The sequence below is a fragment of the Cinclus cinclus genome, chromosome 2, assembly GCF_963662255.1.
Source record: "Cinclus cinclus chromosome 2, bCinCin1.1, whole genome shotgun sequence".
NCBI lineage: Eukaryota > Metazoa > Chordata > Aves > Passeriformes > Cinclidae > Cinclus > Cinclus cinclus.
The window spans coordinates 92,207,724-92,222,381 of NC_085047.1; the positions used below are offsets into that span (position 1 = coordinate 92,207,724).

General features: G+C 37.5%; 1 protein-coding gene across 6 annotated transcripts in view; it reads right to left on the reverse strand.

Annotated features, from left to right (window-relative positions):
- The window catches only part of MCF2L (MCF.2 cell line derived transforming sequence like), a 141,208-nt gene that overhangs the window by 19,543 nt on the left and 107,007 nt on the right, over positions 1–14,658 (reverse strand). For all 6 annotated transcript variants that reach the window (XM_062515086.1, XM_062515085.1, XM_062515084.1 and 3 more), the window contains exons 5-14: positions 8,041–8,160; positions 7,097–7,213; positions 6,440–6,589; positions 5,643–5,767; positions 3,823–3,937; positions 2,754–2,873; positions 1,754–1,945; positions 1,368–1,559; positions 519–678; positions 306–376 (exon numbers count right to left, since the gene is read on the reverse strand). In XM_062515086.1, the coding sequence (XP_062371070.1) occupies positions 306–376; positions 519–678; positions 1,368–1,559; positions 1,754–1,945; positions 2,754–2,873; positions 3,823–3,937; positions 5,643–5,767; positions 6,440–6,589; positions 7,097–7,213; positions 8,041–8,160 (1,362 nt within the window). The remainder of the gene's footprint in view (positions 1–305; positions 377–518; positions 679–1,367; positions 1,560–1,753; positions 1,946–2,753; positions 2,874–3,822; positions 3,938–5,642; positions 5,768–6,439; positions 6,590–7,096; positions 7,214–8,040; positions 8,161–14,658) is intronic.

Sequence of the window (14,658 nt, forward strand, 5' to 3'; positions counted from 1 at the left end):
TTTAAGGGTAGCCAATTACTACTGGCAAATAAAAAATGTTTCCTGTTCACAGACTTAATATTTTGCTGCCCCTAACATTTTTCCTAATACTGACAACTATTTACCCTTCCCCATAGCCAGCCCAGCAACAAAGCAGCCCCTATTTAAATCACATGACTGTTTCACCAGCGTTACTTCAACTGGGACAATGCCATCACTTTTTTCAGTAGAATTCCCTCATACTTATTGAAAGTTCCTGAATATTCTGTTGTACTATGACATTTTCAAGTAGTACACATGTGAAAAACGGGAAGTCAAAGAAATACCTTTGCTTTTCTGTAGTTTACCCTCCGAAGCACACTGCTTTCTGAGTTGGACATGTTTTGTCTTTGAAGACCTAAACACATAAACCAGAATCAAATGGGAGTTACAACTGGATCAGGTCTGACACATATTCGTGCAACCACAAATTATGGCTGGACATTTCTTTAAGTTTCTCATCATAGCACAAAAAACTAAAGGCTAATACAGAGTAATACCTGGAGAGGTGCAAGGAGATTTTACAAAGGCTTCAGGTCTCGGAGCAACTGGCTGAACAGGACGTGTCTGCTTAGCTGCCAGCTTCTTAAGACTTAGTTGCCGCTTTTGAAACATTTCTTCCATACTTTCTTGCTTCTGGAAAACTTTTTGTACATGCTCCTATGGTTGCCATGGAAATAAACCCCAACTTGAATTAATAAAATAATTTAAATAATGTATTATGATTTTTAAACTCCTGTCAGAGACCTATCAACAAGTTACACTAACATCTCCAGCATCTCCAGCATATTGATTTGAAATTGCAATTAATTTTACACCACATATAGAAATATTACACTAACTCTTCACTCTTAACAAGGCGCAATTTAATGTGATTTAGTACACTTAAAATCGGAACATCACTTAAAAAATATTTTGTGTGCTTATTATAGAAAAATCTGGGATTCAAGTTTCAATTTTTAAAAAATAAATATTTTTGAGTGTCTAAAGGTTCTGTTACATGAAGAGATCAACCACAAAGAAAAGGAATATATTCTGAAGTTCTAAAAATTATTTTTAAAAAGTAGCACATTTTGCTACATAAAAAAAAAAATAAAAGGTATTTCAAATACTTGCTTGGGAAAACTTTTTAAAAAATAATTTTACTGTCTGAAAAATTTCAGTAGTTATGAAAAGTCCCTGAAGCCCTTGATGCTTATACAAAGATGTGATGAGGCTCAGGCACAGAAATGTACTGGCTTTCCAGTTCACAGGTATAAGTCCTAGTAGTGATTATTTAGCTTTATCAGTGGCAGTACAAGAGAGCAATTCTAAAATGAACAAATGGACACACAAACGTATTCTGGTACCTTTAGGTCTTCATTGAGGATGTGTCCATACTCTCTGTAAATTTTATTCAACTCCTTGATTTTATTGCCAGCACCAGTATCCAGGAATTTCTCGATCTCCTGTAATGCTGATTCTGCACCATCCTGAGACTGACACTTATCTACTGGCTGGGAAGCCAGCAGGTAAATTCCTTCATCACACCACTTCATAGACTAGAAACAGAGAAGAACAGGCTCAGAATGCACCAATGTCAGCATCAAACACTAGGAGTCTAAAGCATCTCAACCTTGTCATGTATTCAGATATTTAAAGAAAAATTATCTCACTGTTCTGGAAGTTGTTACCTACCAATATGACCATTGTTCAATGAAGGTTTTGGGGTACAACTGTTGCATACTAAATTTACCTTCTCTAGTAAGTCATGCAGTTCTAGAGATTTGTTAAGAAGATTTCTCCTCCGTTCTGTCTCAGTAGTGAAGGCATCACATAGATGATGAAGTTCACTGCATTTTGGAATAATGGAGTCCACGGCATAATGATTGATTTGAATAAAAGCATCACGCTCTGAGGCTAACATTCTGGCTTTTGCTACAGTTTCCTAAAAAAACAAGCACTGATTAAAGAACATCTTTCCTTGGATCAAGATCAATGAAAAAAAATTAATTTGTTTTTATGCAGTGAAATACACATAGCGATAAAGAATACATTTTAATATCTGCCTTGCTTAATAAATCAAAGTGATTTCCCATCTTTCCAGATACCCAAGAACTTTAATGTACCAGAGTACCTCAGAAATAACAGTGAGTTTAATCACAGGCCTCCTTGTGAAGGAACCACTGTTGTCTTTCTTTGCCTTATTCAGCAGGGTCTGTGTGCCTGTGAGTGCGATTTGGGGTACAGCAACAATCAACTCAAATTTTAAAAATACCTCTCTTAGCCTTAAGAGCAATGATCTCAGAGAGCAATTTGTTTCACTATGAAGCACTGATCAGAAAAAGGTTCCCTTTCTATATTTTTCAGTGTATGCTTCTGTTGGCCATCTTTATTGTACATTCAATACGCAGCTTTCTTATTTCCAAGATTTATTGAAAGATGTGGCTTTAATAGGAATGGAAGTGGCCCCTTGATCAGTAAATGCAAAACTTGGCTATGGAGACACTTTATGCAATTCTTACATGAAGCAATCACACTTTGTGTCAGGTTACTCTGCTCTTTATTGAGGGATGTCCAAGAATTACTCTGCTCCAGTGGTAAAAGACTTTATTTCAGATTCTTTCTGTAGGTTACCTGAGATGCTGATTCTGCCTTGCTGTCAGCTTAAGCTGACACACTTAACAACCAAATCCCATTCCCTTCTGCACGTGCACTGTCATAGCAGAAGTTAAGGGGACTTGCAGAGTTCTTACATGTGATTTTTCTTCAAAGTTGGCAAGATCTTTCAAAATATGCTCCACATGTGAACGGCTGTTTCCCACATCTGTGAAAGCAGACAGTCTCTCAGACACAATATCCAGAGCTGCTTTGACCTGAAATGAGACACAGCTATGTATGAATGAAGAGACCTCAACCTCTTTGGAGGCCCACCAAATAAACAGCTGATAGCCACTACCTGCAGTCAGGTGACTCACATTTTGTAGCTACTGGGGCACAGAGACAAAGCACTTTTTTTTTGTCAGCCTACCTTTCCCCCAAAGTTCAAAAGGAAAACAAATACAAAGAAAAGGCAGTGAGGTAATCCTGTTTCCTGGTACTGAAAAAGATGCAAAAAACGAATGCTAAGGAAACTTTTACGATCTTGCTTTTACCAGATGACAAGGACACAAAGCAACATTAATGCTAACAAGAAAACATGAGGGAAAGGTCCCCACTCTAGCAATAGTTTTAGAGACAAACAAATGCTTGCAAGAGGGTTTGAGTGTTGTTCTCATGGAGACACAGGGGCTGTGCTCCAAGGCCAGCTACACCAAGATAAAGCATCTGTAGGTGCCATCAAGCACATGAGTTAAACAATATGAGATCAGAAGCTGGCTGTGAAAATTTAGTTCAGCCTCCGCCCAACTTCTAACACTATAGCTGCAACTTCCCACCCACAGTGTTGGAGACAGTTTTCATAAAATTACAGCCAGAATGTTTAATTGAGACTTGGTTCCATAAAAGGACCTAACAAAAGTGTTGCAGCAATATTTTATGTTTCTGTGGTACAGAACAGGTTTCAAAGGAGTTTTTGAAGGCTTATACACTGCTGGGTGCATGGAAAAAAACATTCTAAGACTGCAAAAAAAAGAAAAATGCTATGTCTCTATAGGCAAGACTTCAAACTAGTAAAGATAGCAGTGTGTCAAGTAAGGGGAAATACAAGAAAAAGATTGGAAAAAGCTTTCAAGTACACACAAGAACTGTAAAATCAAGAGCAGGAAGCATTTTCTGAATCATTGCTATATTACCAAATATTGACTGCCACCAAGAAGTTCTCACCTCTCTGAAATCCTGTTCAAAATTCCGAAGACGCAGACAGTGTTCTAGTTTTTGCTGATGCTTAATCCAAAACTCATCAAAGGCAGTCTCTGTTTCATGCAGTTGAGCCAGTAGCCTTTAAAAATCAAAACAAAACACATAAAAAAAAATAAGAATGATGGGTGCAACCTTCAAGGGACAATGCAATTATCCACAGTAAACAAAAAAACCTTCCCAAAGCAGTATTTTTCAGGACAAATAAATTGGATACAGGAAACAATTTTTGTATCTCACAGTATCAGTTCCTACAATAACACTGATGTAAAAAACTGAAACTCAACACAAACATTAAGTTCTGAAAAATGGCCAAGTGCTTATTTTAAGCACCTTCTTAGCTTTGGCGTGGGGACATGGGGAGCTGGGACTAACATATATAAATAAGATTTATAAATGTCTGTGGGTCAAGACTCAGAGGAACCCAAGTCTTAGGATATCAGGAAAACTTAAGATAAAATTTTATACTGCTGAGACTAGCCAGCTGCCATTACATTTCCTTCTTTGGAGAAAAGCTCACTATAAACCTGAAGGACATTGCTCTTTCTTTTCAAAGCAGAGTTATTAATAAATATCACAGGCAAGTGTACATCTGAACTGTGATGAGGAAGACCTACTTTGATTATAATTCTGGCAAATGACTTAATTTTCACTTCTTAACTTACCTTCTGTTATTGCATTTGATATCCCATGGACTTTATACAGTGCACTTTGCTGTAGCTAGGCTACATCCAGGGGAGGCTACACATCAGAATTTTAATAAACTTTTGTCTTTAACAGTACAGAAATGAACTCTGAATTTACAAGTTAAAACCAACTAGAGAAAAGGCAGTAACACACACATACACTGAGTTTGTTCCAACTTCCATCAGATATTGTATTGAATAGGAATGTTATGGATAAATTAGCAACCCCCACCCTGGTCATCCTTGGATAGCTGATAGCAACAGTGACTAAAAAAAGTGACTTCTGCCAAGCTTTGTGGATTGGAATGGACAGTTATTTGGAAAGAAAGTCGGCCTGAGTGTAACAGAAACACAGAATGACAGACAAAAAAAGAATGCAGAATACTGCCTGGGGGAAATGAGCTATGCTTTCACAGCTTTGTGAAAAATTACATCTGTGCTACAGTGATATAACATCTTCAAACCTGGCAGTAATGTGAGGGGGATGTGTATGTGGCAGGCAGGGAGCAAAGGAAAACAATACCTACTCCTTATATGCCCAAAGGAAGCACATAGGAAATTGGTGATGAGGTACTTCAAGACCCTAGCAGTCCTTTAAAGGCTACTGACAACATTGATAAGTTATCAGGTTTAAAAGGAAAAAAATCCTCCCACTTCAAAGGGACGTAATGGAAATGAACAAATCTACTGAAAAAGAAGGGATAGGCCACTTCAGTCTTCCCCTCAAGCCTTCCGTACAGCAGCAATATTTCTTGGATTGCACTTTAGTTTCTAAACAAAACATTGATATTCTTTGAAACAAGGAAAATATACTCAAGCATATAGTCCAAATGCGACAAAAATGAAAAGAAGAACAGTGTTGTGTGGAATCAGATTTCCAACCCCATTTCCCTGTAGCCAGGTGACCCCTCAGTGGGCATTAGGGGGTTACTTTTTTCAGGACAGATCTCACAACAGAGGAGTTGCTTCTGAAATGTTTTATAATGTTCACATGGCAACATTTACTTATTTGCAAAGCATAAATATGGAATTAAATAAAGGAGCTGGGGAGGGGTGTAAAAAGCAGAAAAAACAGCATGTTTAGTATTTGACGCCTCTCACCTTTCTACTGTTGTTTGATTGTCTAGCTGATCTTGATTCAGTTTGTATTCAGGATTCTCAGTAACTGGTTTTGTAATACTTCCAAGGATATCATCTCCCTGTTCTACTGCTACCCTGATATCCTCCTACAAAACAAAACAAAAACCCCACATGCTGTAGCAGTGTGGTTTTTTTTTAAGCAGAATTTACAAGGCACTGAATTGAAAGAAGGATTTCAATAGCATTTTTGAGCAAGCACAGTTTTATTAAAAACAGTGGCTAACAACAGACAATAAATTATAAATGTCAGCTTTTTCCATGTTTGCCATCTTAAGACCTCAGAGTAACTGAGTTGAATTTTAATGGTAGACAACTTTCCAGTGTAGCTTTAGGCTACAAATATCTCAAAAATTTTAGATGCACAGTTCTGAAACCGACAAATAGCTTTCATTTAATCCTTTTTGAAAGAACATTTGTTCATGCTTCAAAAGGCCATATATTTTAACATGCATGCAAATACAATCAAATTTCCTGTTGCAAACAAAACTACAAATTAAACACACCACTACTTACAAAGAAATTACTGTTTCACATACAATCCATTATGCATTTCTACATACATAAACTTAGTTTCAAGAAATGTCATTTTTCAATGCAAAAAGGATTTTTAACATCAAAAAAACATAGTTCAAAAAGATATCGATGGTTCACGTTATTACTGCCTATTACCATCATCCATATTTCCCATTAATATTGCTAGGTATAAACTAAAAGACAGTTTAACTAGAAGCCAGCGTCTCTACAAAAAAAATACATACCTTCATTTTGTCCTTCTTTTCTGTGTGTGTTGCAAGAAGGGAGCTGGTTGATTGCACATCATTTGGTAGTTCTGTTTCAGCCAGCTCAGTCCCAAAGGACTGAAGAATCTGAGCTGTTTGCTTAACCTTTTGGGCGAAACCTTCTATAGCCTTTTGGAATAAAAAGCATTAAAGATGTTTCGTGCTCATCACACACATATGTACAAACAAACACAAGCACACAAAATAAAACTCTCAAAACAAACCCAAGCAGATTAATTACAAGACTGAAAAATAGTCAAAGTAGGATTTTGCAAGCAACAGATACCGTCACCATTAATTCCTTAATTGTATATTTTTCTTAGGCTTGTATCAGGTGTTATCTTCTTCATATTTTATAATTTGGAGTTACTTTACAACTTCAGATTTTTCTTTCTTGTAGCAAATCCAATAAACCTCAACACAATAACACACTGTGGTTCCTTCACTGCAAGTGTTCAGAAAGCCACTCCCAAGTTATTACTCATATTATTTCTCTAAGATGACTAAGTACCATTGGGAACATCTTCTCACCCTGAGCAAGTCAACTTGCATCACTTGGAATCTGTTTTATAAGTGACAGGGTATGAAACAGAAGGTTCATTAAACTGAAAAGTTAAAACAAAACTTAGGACTTACAGTGCGACGGGACAGCCATCTGTTGTGGCAGTAATCCAGGGTGCCACCAAGATCTTCTGTTAATTGTGTCTTATCAATGTAGCCCTGCAGTTCTGATACTGAGCCCAGCATTATGATCTGCAGCAGGACAGAAAAAAGTGAACGTGAGCAGTGGTGACAAGTCTCTTGTTGAGAGTTCTAAGCCCCATCCTTCAGACACTAACAGAGAAGATGCACTTGAACATAAAAGTGAGAGATGGAGCTGTTCCCTGTGGGTATAGAAAAACAAACTTAACAGTTCTTTCAGCTGAAGGTGATGTAAATGTAAATGACTGAATATGAGCACGGACACCAGGCATATTCAAAAAAGAAAAAATTTATGGATTATAGCAGCATAACGCTGCCAGATTTTTTTATCTTGATAAACCATACATGGCTATTTTCTAAAATCAACATTCATTTCTTGTTCATTTTTCCTCGTTGTCCTGGGTCTGCAGGACAGAACAAGAGTGTCCACATGGATTTGTTATGTAAGGACTGGTTCCCCAAAATAAATTAAAGATTGGGGAAAATTTTCTTAAATATCATCTTTCCCCCTTGAAACTTACATCTGGTAAGTACAGTAACTTTTATATCATCAGCTCATATAGTTTCAAATTTTCTTTTAAAATATAAATGCTGTACACTTGCAAACAAAAGTATAATCTGTGGGTTTATGGGCACTATAACAACAGGCATCCATTGTATGTTTGCTCAAGTGACAGAAACCATAGCATTTGTCCACGGGAAATGCATCTGCTTCAAAATTCACATACTCTTTCAAGAAAAAGCCATCAGGAATTAGCTAAAATTGTTAGAACTGCCTCCAAGCATGGCTTTTTGTTGGGGTTTCTTTGGTCCTCACTGGCTACCTTAAGTACTTTTACAGATTTCTGGAAGTAAAGTGAAAACAGAGGTTTACTTACAGGTACTTTCATTTTAAGCTCATCTCTGTTGAATCTGAAAGCAATGTCTGAGAGAGCTCGATGAAAAAATCCTGTTGGGCGCAGAACGAGGACTAATTGCAGGTTTCCTGGGAAAGATGCCTGCAAAGCAAGTTTAGCCTGTTATTTTCTGTGTGTCAGCTCCAGAAAATATTTTCGAACAAGGAGAAGCCCCTAATATATCACAAACTCACTGTATCAAAGGCCTCCCATAATGGGGGTGACCAATCATATTGTTGCATGGCCGGCACAAAGAGCTTCATTCAAAAGACATTTACTTGTCTTTGGGAACAGGGATCTATTCTCTTGGAATCAATTTTTTTTCAGGGCTGGCTTGTACTGCTCTTCAGCTAAGATTATAACCTACTCAAGGAGGCTAATGAACAAACAGCAATGGCTTAGTATTTTTTTTAACAGCAAGACTTTCATGGTTACTTCATCTTCTCCTTAATATAAGGTGCCAAAGAAACCTCCATTATTGTGTGAAAACCTAACAACAGATTTCTAATTTGTGCATATACTATATCACCAGTTGCCTACACAAGTTTTTGCCACAGAGAATGAATTTCTCAGGCAGTAACTTAGAAATAAGTTCAATTTGGACCAAATTTAAAATCAAGCATAAAAATTCTTGGTTCTGTTTTTTCTCATCCACTTCCAACTAGCAATCTGATGGATCTTTCCCAGTTCTACAACAGGTAGAGGGAAAACAGAAGAGAGAAGAAACAAAAAGAATAGCATTAAATTATTAAAAATCAACCTCTTCTGTGGTAAATATTTGCATATTTGGCATTTAGCCACTCTTGGAAGCATTCTCCTCTATTCAGTATTTCCACTGTAGGGAGGCAGTGAAATTCACTAAAGAAATGATCATTATAATGATTAAGTATGCAATTCTCTTCATTATACTGTTGGAAATTATTTCACTTTTCTAGCAAACTGGTTTACCAGAGGGAAGAAAAAAAATCCAACCAAAAAAGCCCCATGGACAGAAGAAGCTGTTATGCTATGCTCTGTTCCAAGCCTACTGAAACTGTCAGTATCTGGAAGGTTGAAGAGTTATGTTTAATAATAATTTTGAAGTTTCCAAGGTTTCCAGGTACTTAGCATTGGAAATGAAGAACTTTTAAGGGAAAAGTAGTTTAACACTTTTCTGGAAAATTTCACAGATTCATTTTGGTTCCCGAGATATTCAGTATACAACGAAGATTTAATTTGGTTAAGCCTTAAAGGCTTGAGCTTCTCAATCTACCTCCACTTGAGTAATGTCCAAATCTTCCAGAAAGAACAGTGGTTCAGTTCCAAAGGAGTCTGAGGGCTGGGAACAGAATCCAGGTAATTCTGAGGGCCCTCACTAGCTCCTCAGCCTTGCAATATAAAATTCACTTAAAAGTACACTGTTCAGTTAAAAGTACAGCTTGTGAAGTTACTAATGCACAGTTAGCAGAGGAGAAACTTTTCATAGAAAAATTCTGACTGTATTCAGAAGAAAAATATTATGCTTTTCTTACTATTTTCTTCAGATTTTTTTCTGAATTGCCATACAAAGCAAACCCACAAATTTATTAAAGAGACATTTAAACAACAGACAAAAATCTTTAATTAGCTCTAATGGATAAGCCTTTTAGAATGACAGCTGTATTTACTTCTCTCATTCAACAGACATGTCAATTTATTTTGTGCCAGTAGCAGCAGTGTTCAGTCTGACTGAGCAGTTACTTTTTTACCTTTAGCTTCCAAAATGCAAAGTCTATTCAGTGGCAGTGCAAATATTTCAGCATAAAAAAATAATAAAAGAGATATCTTTTAGGTAACACGTTTTGAAAAAAATAAGGTGCCTCCTTGTGAGACATCATCCATGAAGTCCTGATCCACTGGCTATGGCAGCTGATATCTGCAATTCATTCAGCCTTGAGCACTGGGAATGCCCTAGACAGGGTGCTAGATAACCTCATTGAAGCTCCCTTTCTCCACAAAATGTTGGGCCAGATGGTCTTTAAAGGTCCCTCCAAACCCAGTTTGTGCTTTTGTAGCATTTCTGCTATTACTGAAGCAAACAGCAGTACCCAAATACAATCTAATAGCAAATTTTTCTGGACTGTACATTAGTTCTTATGAAAGAGCATTTAATTGCATGATGAAATTAAGTATGGTGTTGAATTCAATGCAAACAAAGAATACAGATTACAATTATTTTCTGTCTCAATGTGTCAACCCAAAATGATGCTGTTGAACTCAGTAACAGTCTTGTATCACTTGAATTCCCATTCAAAACCTGTCAGAAATTTCCTTTCTCTTTGAACAAAAGATCAAATTCTAGATTACTTTGACTTTGTCTGCAGTATAAACTTGTCTCCACTAATTTGTCTCTATTTGGTTTTTTCCTTCAAAAAACCCCCACATCTTAAAAAGTGATGCCTCTTTCCCTTGTTGCGGCTAAGAGTCAAATCTGCAAACTGATTTTTGTTGAACAAGAAAGGGAAGTTATGCTACAACGTGTAAACAATGTTGGACTTGTGCCAGCTATTACAGGTTATCAAAGGTTGTATCTGCACTGCCAAAATACTACTCTTTTTCATAACATTTTTTTTGCTAAAGCCCTGGTGATTTGCAGGGACAATACTGTGATGTAAGAGATACTTAGCAGATGCCTGTGAACTTCATTGACCAGTCACCTTCACCCTGAACACTGGAACAAAACATCTCTGTTCCAGTCCAGCAGCATATTTGTTTGAAGCCATTGTATGCTAACCAGACAACAAACAATGACTTATCAATAACACTTTGCTAAATATTAAGCACCAAAAAAGATTCATGATATGTTTAGCAGTGCTATCAAATAAAGTGCCTTCAAGGATTATTTCACTGAAGTCAGTGAACCTTAATCAGACTTGAAGGGTTTGTATGTTCAACAACAGTTTGTTTGGTTTTTTTTTTCCACAGTGTCTTACTTTACTAGATTAATTAATATTAACAGCTCCCCCAACATCTTGTCTCAAATACTGAATTTATCAGATTTAATGTCAAAGCAAAAGAGACTAGGGGTCATGTTTTTCATATTCTCTGCAAAAATTAGGAGAGCCCAGCCCATATATTCATTCGATTCACTTGCACTTGTTTGATACTTCATGACAGTCATGGGATTAGTTTCCATCTGCTCATCTCCTTCACTTTCTCATCCAGTCAGGTCAATGCCAATTCCAAAGAGAAGATGATGTGGATATGCACACTGCTATCAGATTTAAATGAAACCTGACCAAACCAGGAATTTGCATACAGCAGAGCCCCAGGATCAAAGTGTTCCAACACACTGAGATCTTTGTTGCCCTACAAGTATCCTGAACCTAGAATACGGGGAAGAACCTTTCCCAGCTGGACAAAATAAGGAACAATCTTAAATTCTCCAGAAAACCAGTTAACAATTTCTCAGAAGCTGGTTAACCTGCCTGCTTTGAGGCATCTGCTTCTTAGGGATGGGGAGCTTTTCACTGCATGCCCCAGGTTTCTAGAAAGGGGAAAATGTATAGACTGAACTCAGCTGACTTCTGGAAAAAACGTGGACTCAAACTACCCCAGAATCACAGAATGGATTGGATTGGAAAGGGTCTTAAAGATCACTTCTATCCAAACCCAACCCCCCACCAGGGCAGGAACACTTTCCACTAGACCAGGTTGCTCAGGTCCTCATCCAACCATGCCTTGAACAATTCCAGTGTTGAGGCATCCACAACTTCTCAGAGCAATATGTTCCAGTGCCTCACTAAAACAGTAAGTAGAGAATTTCTTCCTAGCATGTAATGTAAGTCTCTCCTCATTCAGTTTAAAACACCTTCCCCTTGTCCTATCACTATCTGACTGTGTAAAGTCACTCTCCCTCTATTTCATAAGCCCCCTTTAAATAGCTAAAGGCTGCAGTGAGGTGTGGTCCAGAGCCTTCTCTTCTGAACAACCTCAGTTCTCTCAGCCTGTTCTCATAGGAGAGATGCTCCAGACCTCTGATCACCTTTGTGGCCTTCTCTGGATCACATGTCAGTTGCATATAATCCTATAATTTTTCTTCACAGAAATTACTGACAGAGAGGCTGTGTGTACCAGCAGTACTAACTCTGAAGTTAAGCCAGCTTGCAGAAATATCATAACCATGAGAGCCATCCAAGAGCTAATGCTTGACTTGGTTTTAGTAGTTCTGTCTCAAAATATTTGGAAAAATACTAATTTTTATTTTATGAACAGCTTCAAAATACCTACATTACCAAAGTCTGTGGTGCTGTTTTCCTTTCTGCGCTTACTAGTATGCCATAAGACACAGAGCACTTCTTTCCAAAATACTTCTGTATGTAAGGGGTCTAGTAAGTACTTGGTTACCTATTTTTTTAAGACTGTTTCTTCCTGGCTAGAACGAACAAGTGCCTTACATATAATTTTTGTCACAAAAGAATCTTGAATTAAATCAGTCAATAAAAAGAGCTGCTTGAAATCTAGTTTTAAAAACATAGAACTGTTCTGCATTAGATGTTTGTTTAATGCTTGTGACATTATGATCCTGTTTTCTGAGTTTAAGTGACTCACTTCTCTGTTTTTACATATTAAAAAAACATGTAAAATAAAGAAAAATGGCTAATTACACAAGGATAACTGCAAATGTGCCTGCATATGCAGTAGTCTCAAAACATCCAAAGCAATCAGACAAAACCACACTGATCTCAAAATAAACGTACTCATTTATCATTTACTGCACTCATTCATAACAATAGCCATAAAATTAATGCAAATACTGTTCCAACTTCTACTGCCAAGTTCTAGTCTTAAATCCAAGCAAAATGAGAAATATGACCAGGGATGAAAGAAAAGCAGTATTTTTAAACTTAAGCCATACAAAGTGTGAAGTGTCATTATAGTTTTCAGGACATGATGCAAAGTGCTAAGTAGAAACTGCGCTAATGGGAAATACCTATCCCATATAAATATAAAATAGTGCCTTTCATGGGGCAGCACTTACAAAACATATCTTTTCTACATCAAGAACTCACTAAAAAACTCAACATCTCTACAAACAAGACCAAAGAACTCAAAGTTGGATTACTGCAGTTCAGCGTTTCTCACCTTGGATATCAAGCCAATAAGATTCCAGATGGCACAAAACTGGGACTGCCTGACTCCTGCAAGGTTTAGGCTTGTATTACAAAATCAAAGAATCAGTTAGGTTGGAAAAGACCTCTACAATCATTTGAGTCCAACCTAAGCACTCTGGTGTGCTGTGTCCATTGGCTTCTGGTTTCTTCCTGCCAGCCAGCGGTCTTGGCCCTGATCTTCAAAGAAATTAATGGGCTAAGATGCTGTTACAGTGAAGACTGCATTTTGATTTATGAACAGCTAAGAAAAGCAGTGGTCTAGACAAGCCAGTCAAAAGTAGAAGGCATGAAGTCTGCATGCAGTGCATCCTTAGTTAGCGGTGGCAAATCACAAAGCAAACTTCTCCAGGAGGCTGAATAAAACCCATTGACTCTTGGCACATTTAAAAAGGGCAAAGTTTTGTAACTGGATAAAAATTCCTCACTAGCACCCCCAAATATCCTCCATCCTAACTGCTTACTCAAGAGCAGTGGCCATAGGTATGTTATTCCCTATGCATCAAGGAAGTTTATTTTCCCTGTACCTTCAGTATGAGGTTGATGAATGGCTATGGTAAAACTTTGATGATGTTGAGATTTCTGTTTGTCTAAAAGAGTGAGTTCACACTGCAACCTTTCCCTCTAGATGGAGGAAGACAATGATGACAGGACAACAGGAGACTAATACAATGAAATTGCATGGACTTCATTTTTTAAAGAAAATACACTGGAACTGTGAAGAGAGCAGTGTGAAATCCTAGAACACATTGATCAGTACAAAGCCTTGCTTCTACAACTGTGGGTTGAACATTGCTTGTTTGGATATGTTAAAACTGGGAGAGAACAGGAAAAAAAAAGGAGGAAAAAAGAGCCATTTTTGACTGGATGGAAAGGACAAGCAGATCAATTTGTCTGGCATTTGTCATTCACCCAACTTCAGCTGGGACAATACAGAGCTGCTTTACCAGGCAACATGACTGCTCCTCCTTGCACACTTACCATGAGACTACACAACTGCCCAGCCCCAGGAGCTAAAAGGTTCAGCAAGGTTTTGCATGTCTCTTTATACTCTGAATACTGTGTTTAACTGAAAAGAGGACATTTTAATACAAATTTAGAAGAATCACTGCAGGTGACAGGGCAAAAAGTTGAAAAAATTTGCATCCTCAACAACAATACAATACAAGTGAACAATTTGCAATTACTAACTCCAGTATTTTTCTTGTAAGAACTTCCAAATTCTACTGTCTCTCTAACAACATGACAATTTGCTATCAAGACTTCACACTTAACATGGAACTTGGCTCTTGGAATCTCTACCAGAACTTCACCCCTCAGCCTGACTATCCCAGTAGACCAGATTCTTCCTAGGCTAATAACTTAACTTCAGCTAAATCAGGTGAAAAATAAAAAGACTAATGTTGTTTGCAGTGTCTCTTAAGCCACACAGTCTGTAAGTCTTGTGCTTGCTAACACCAACATCCTGGTC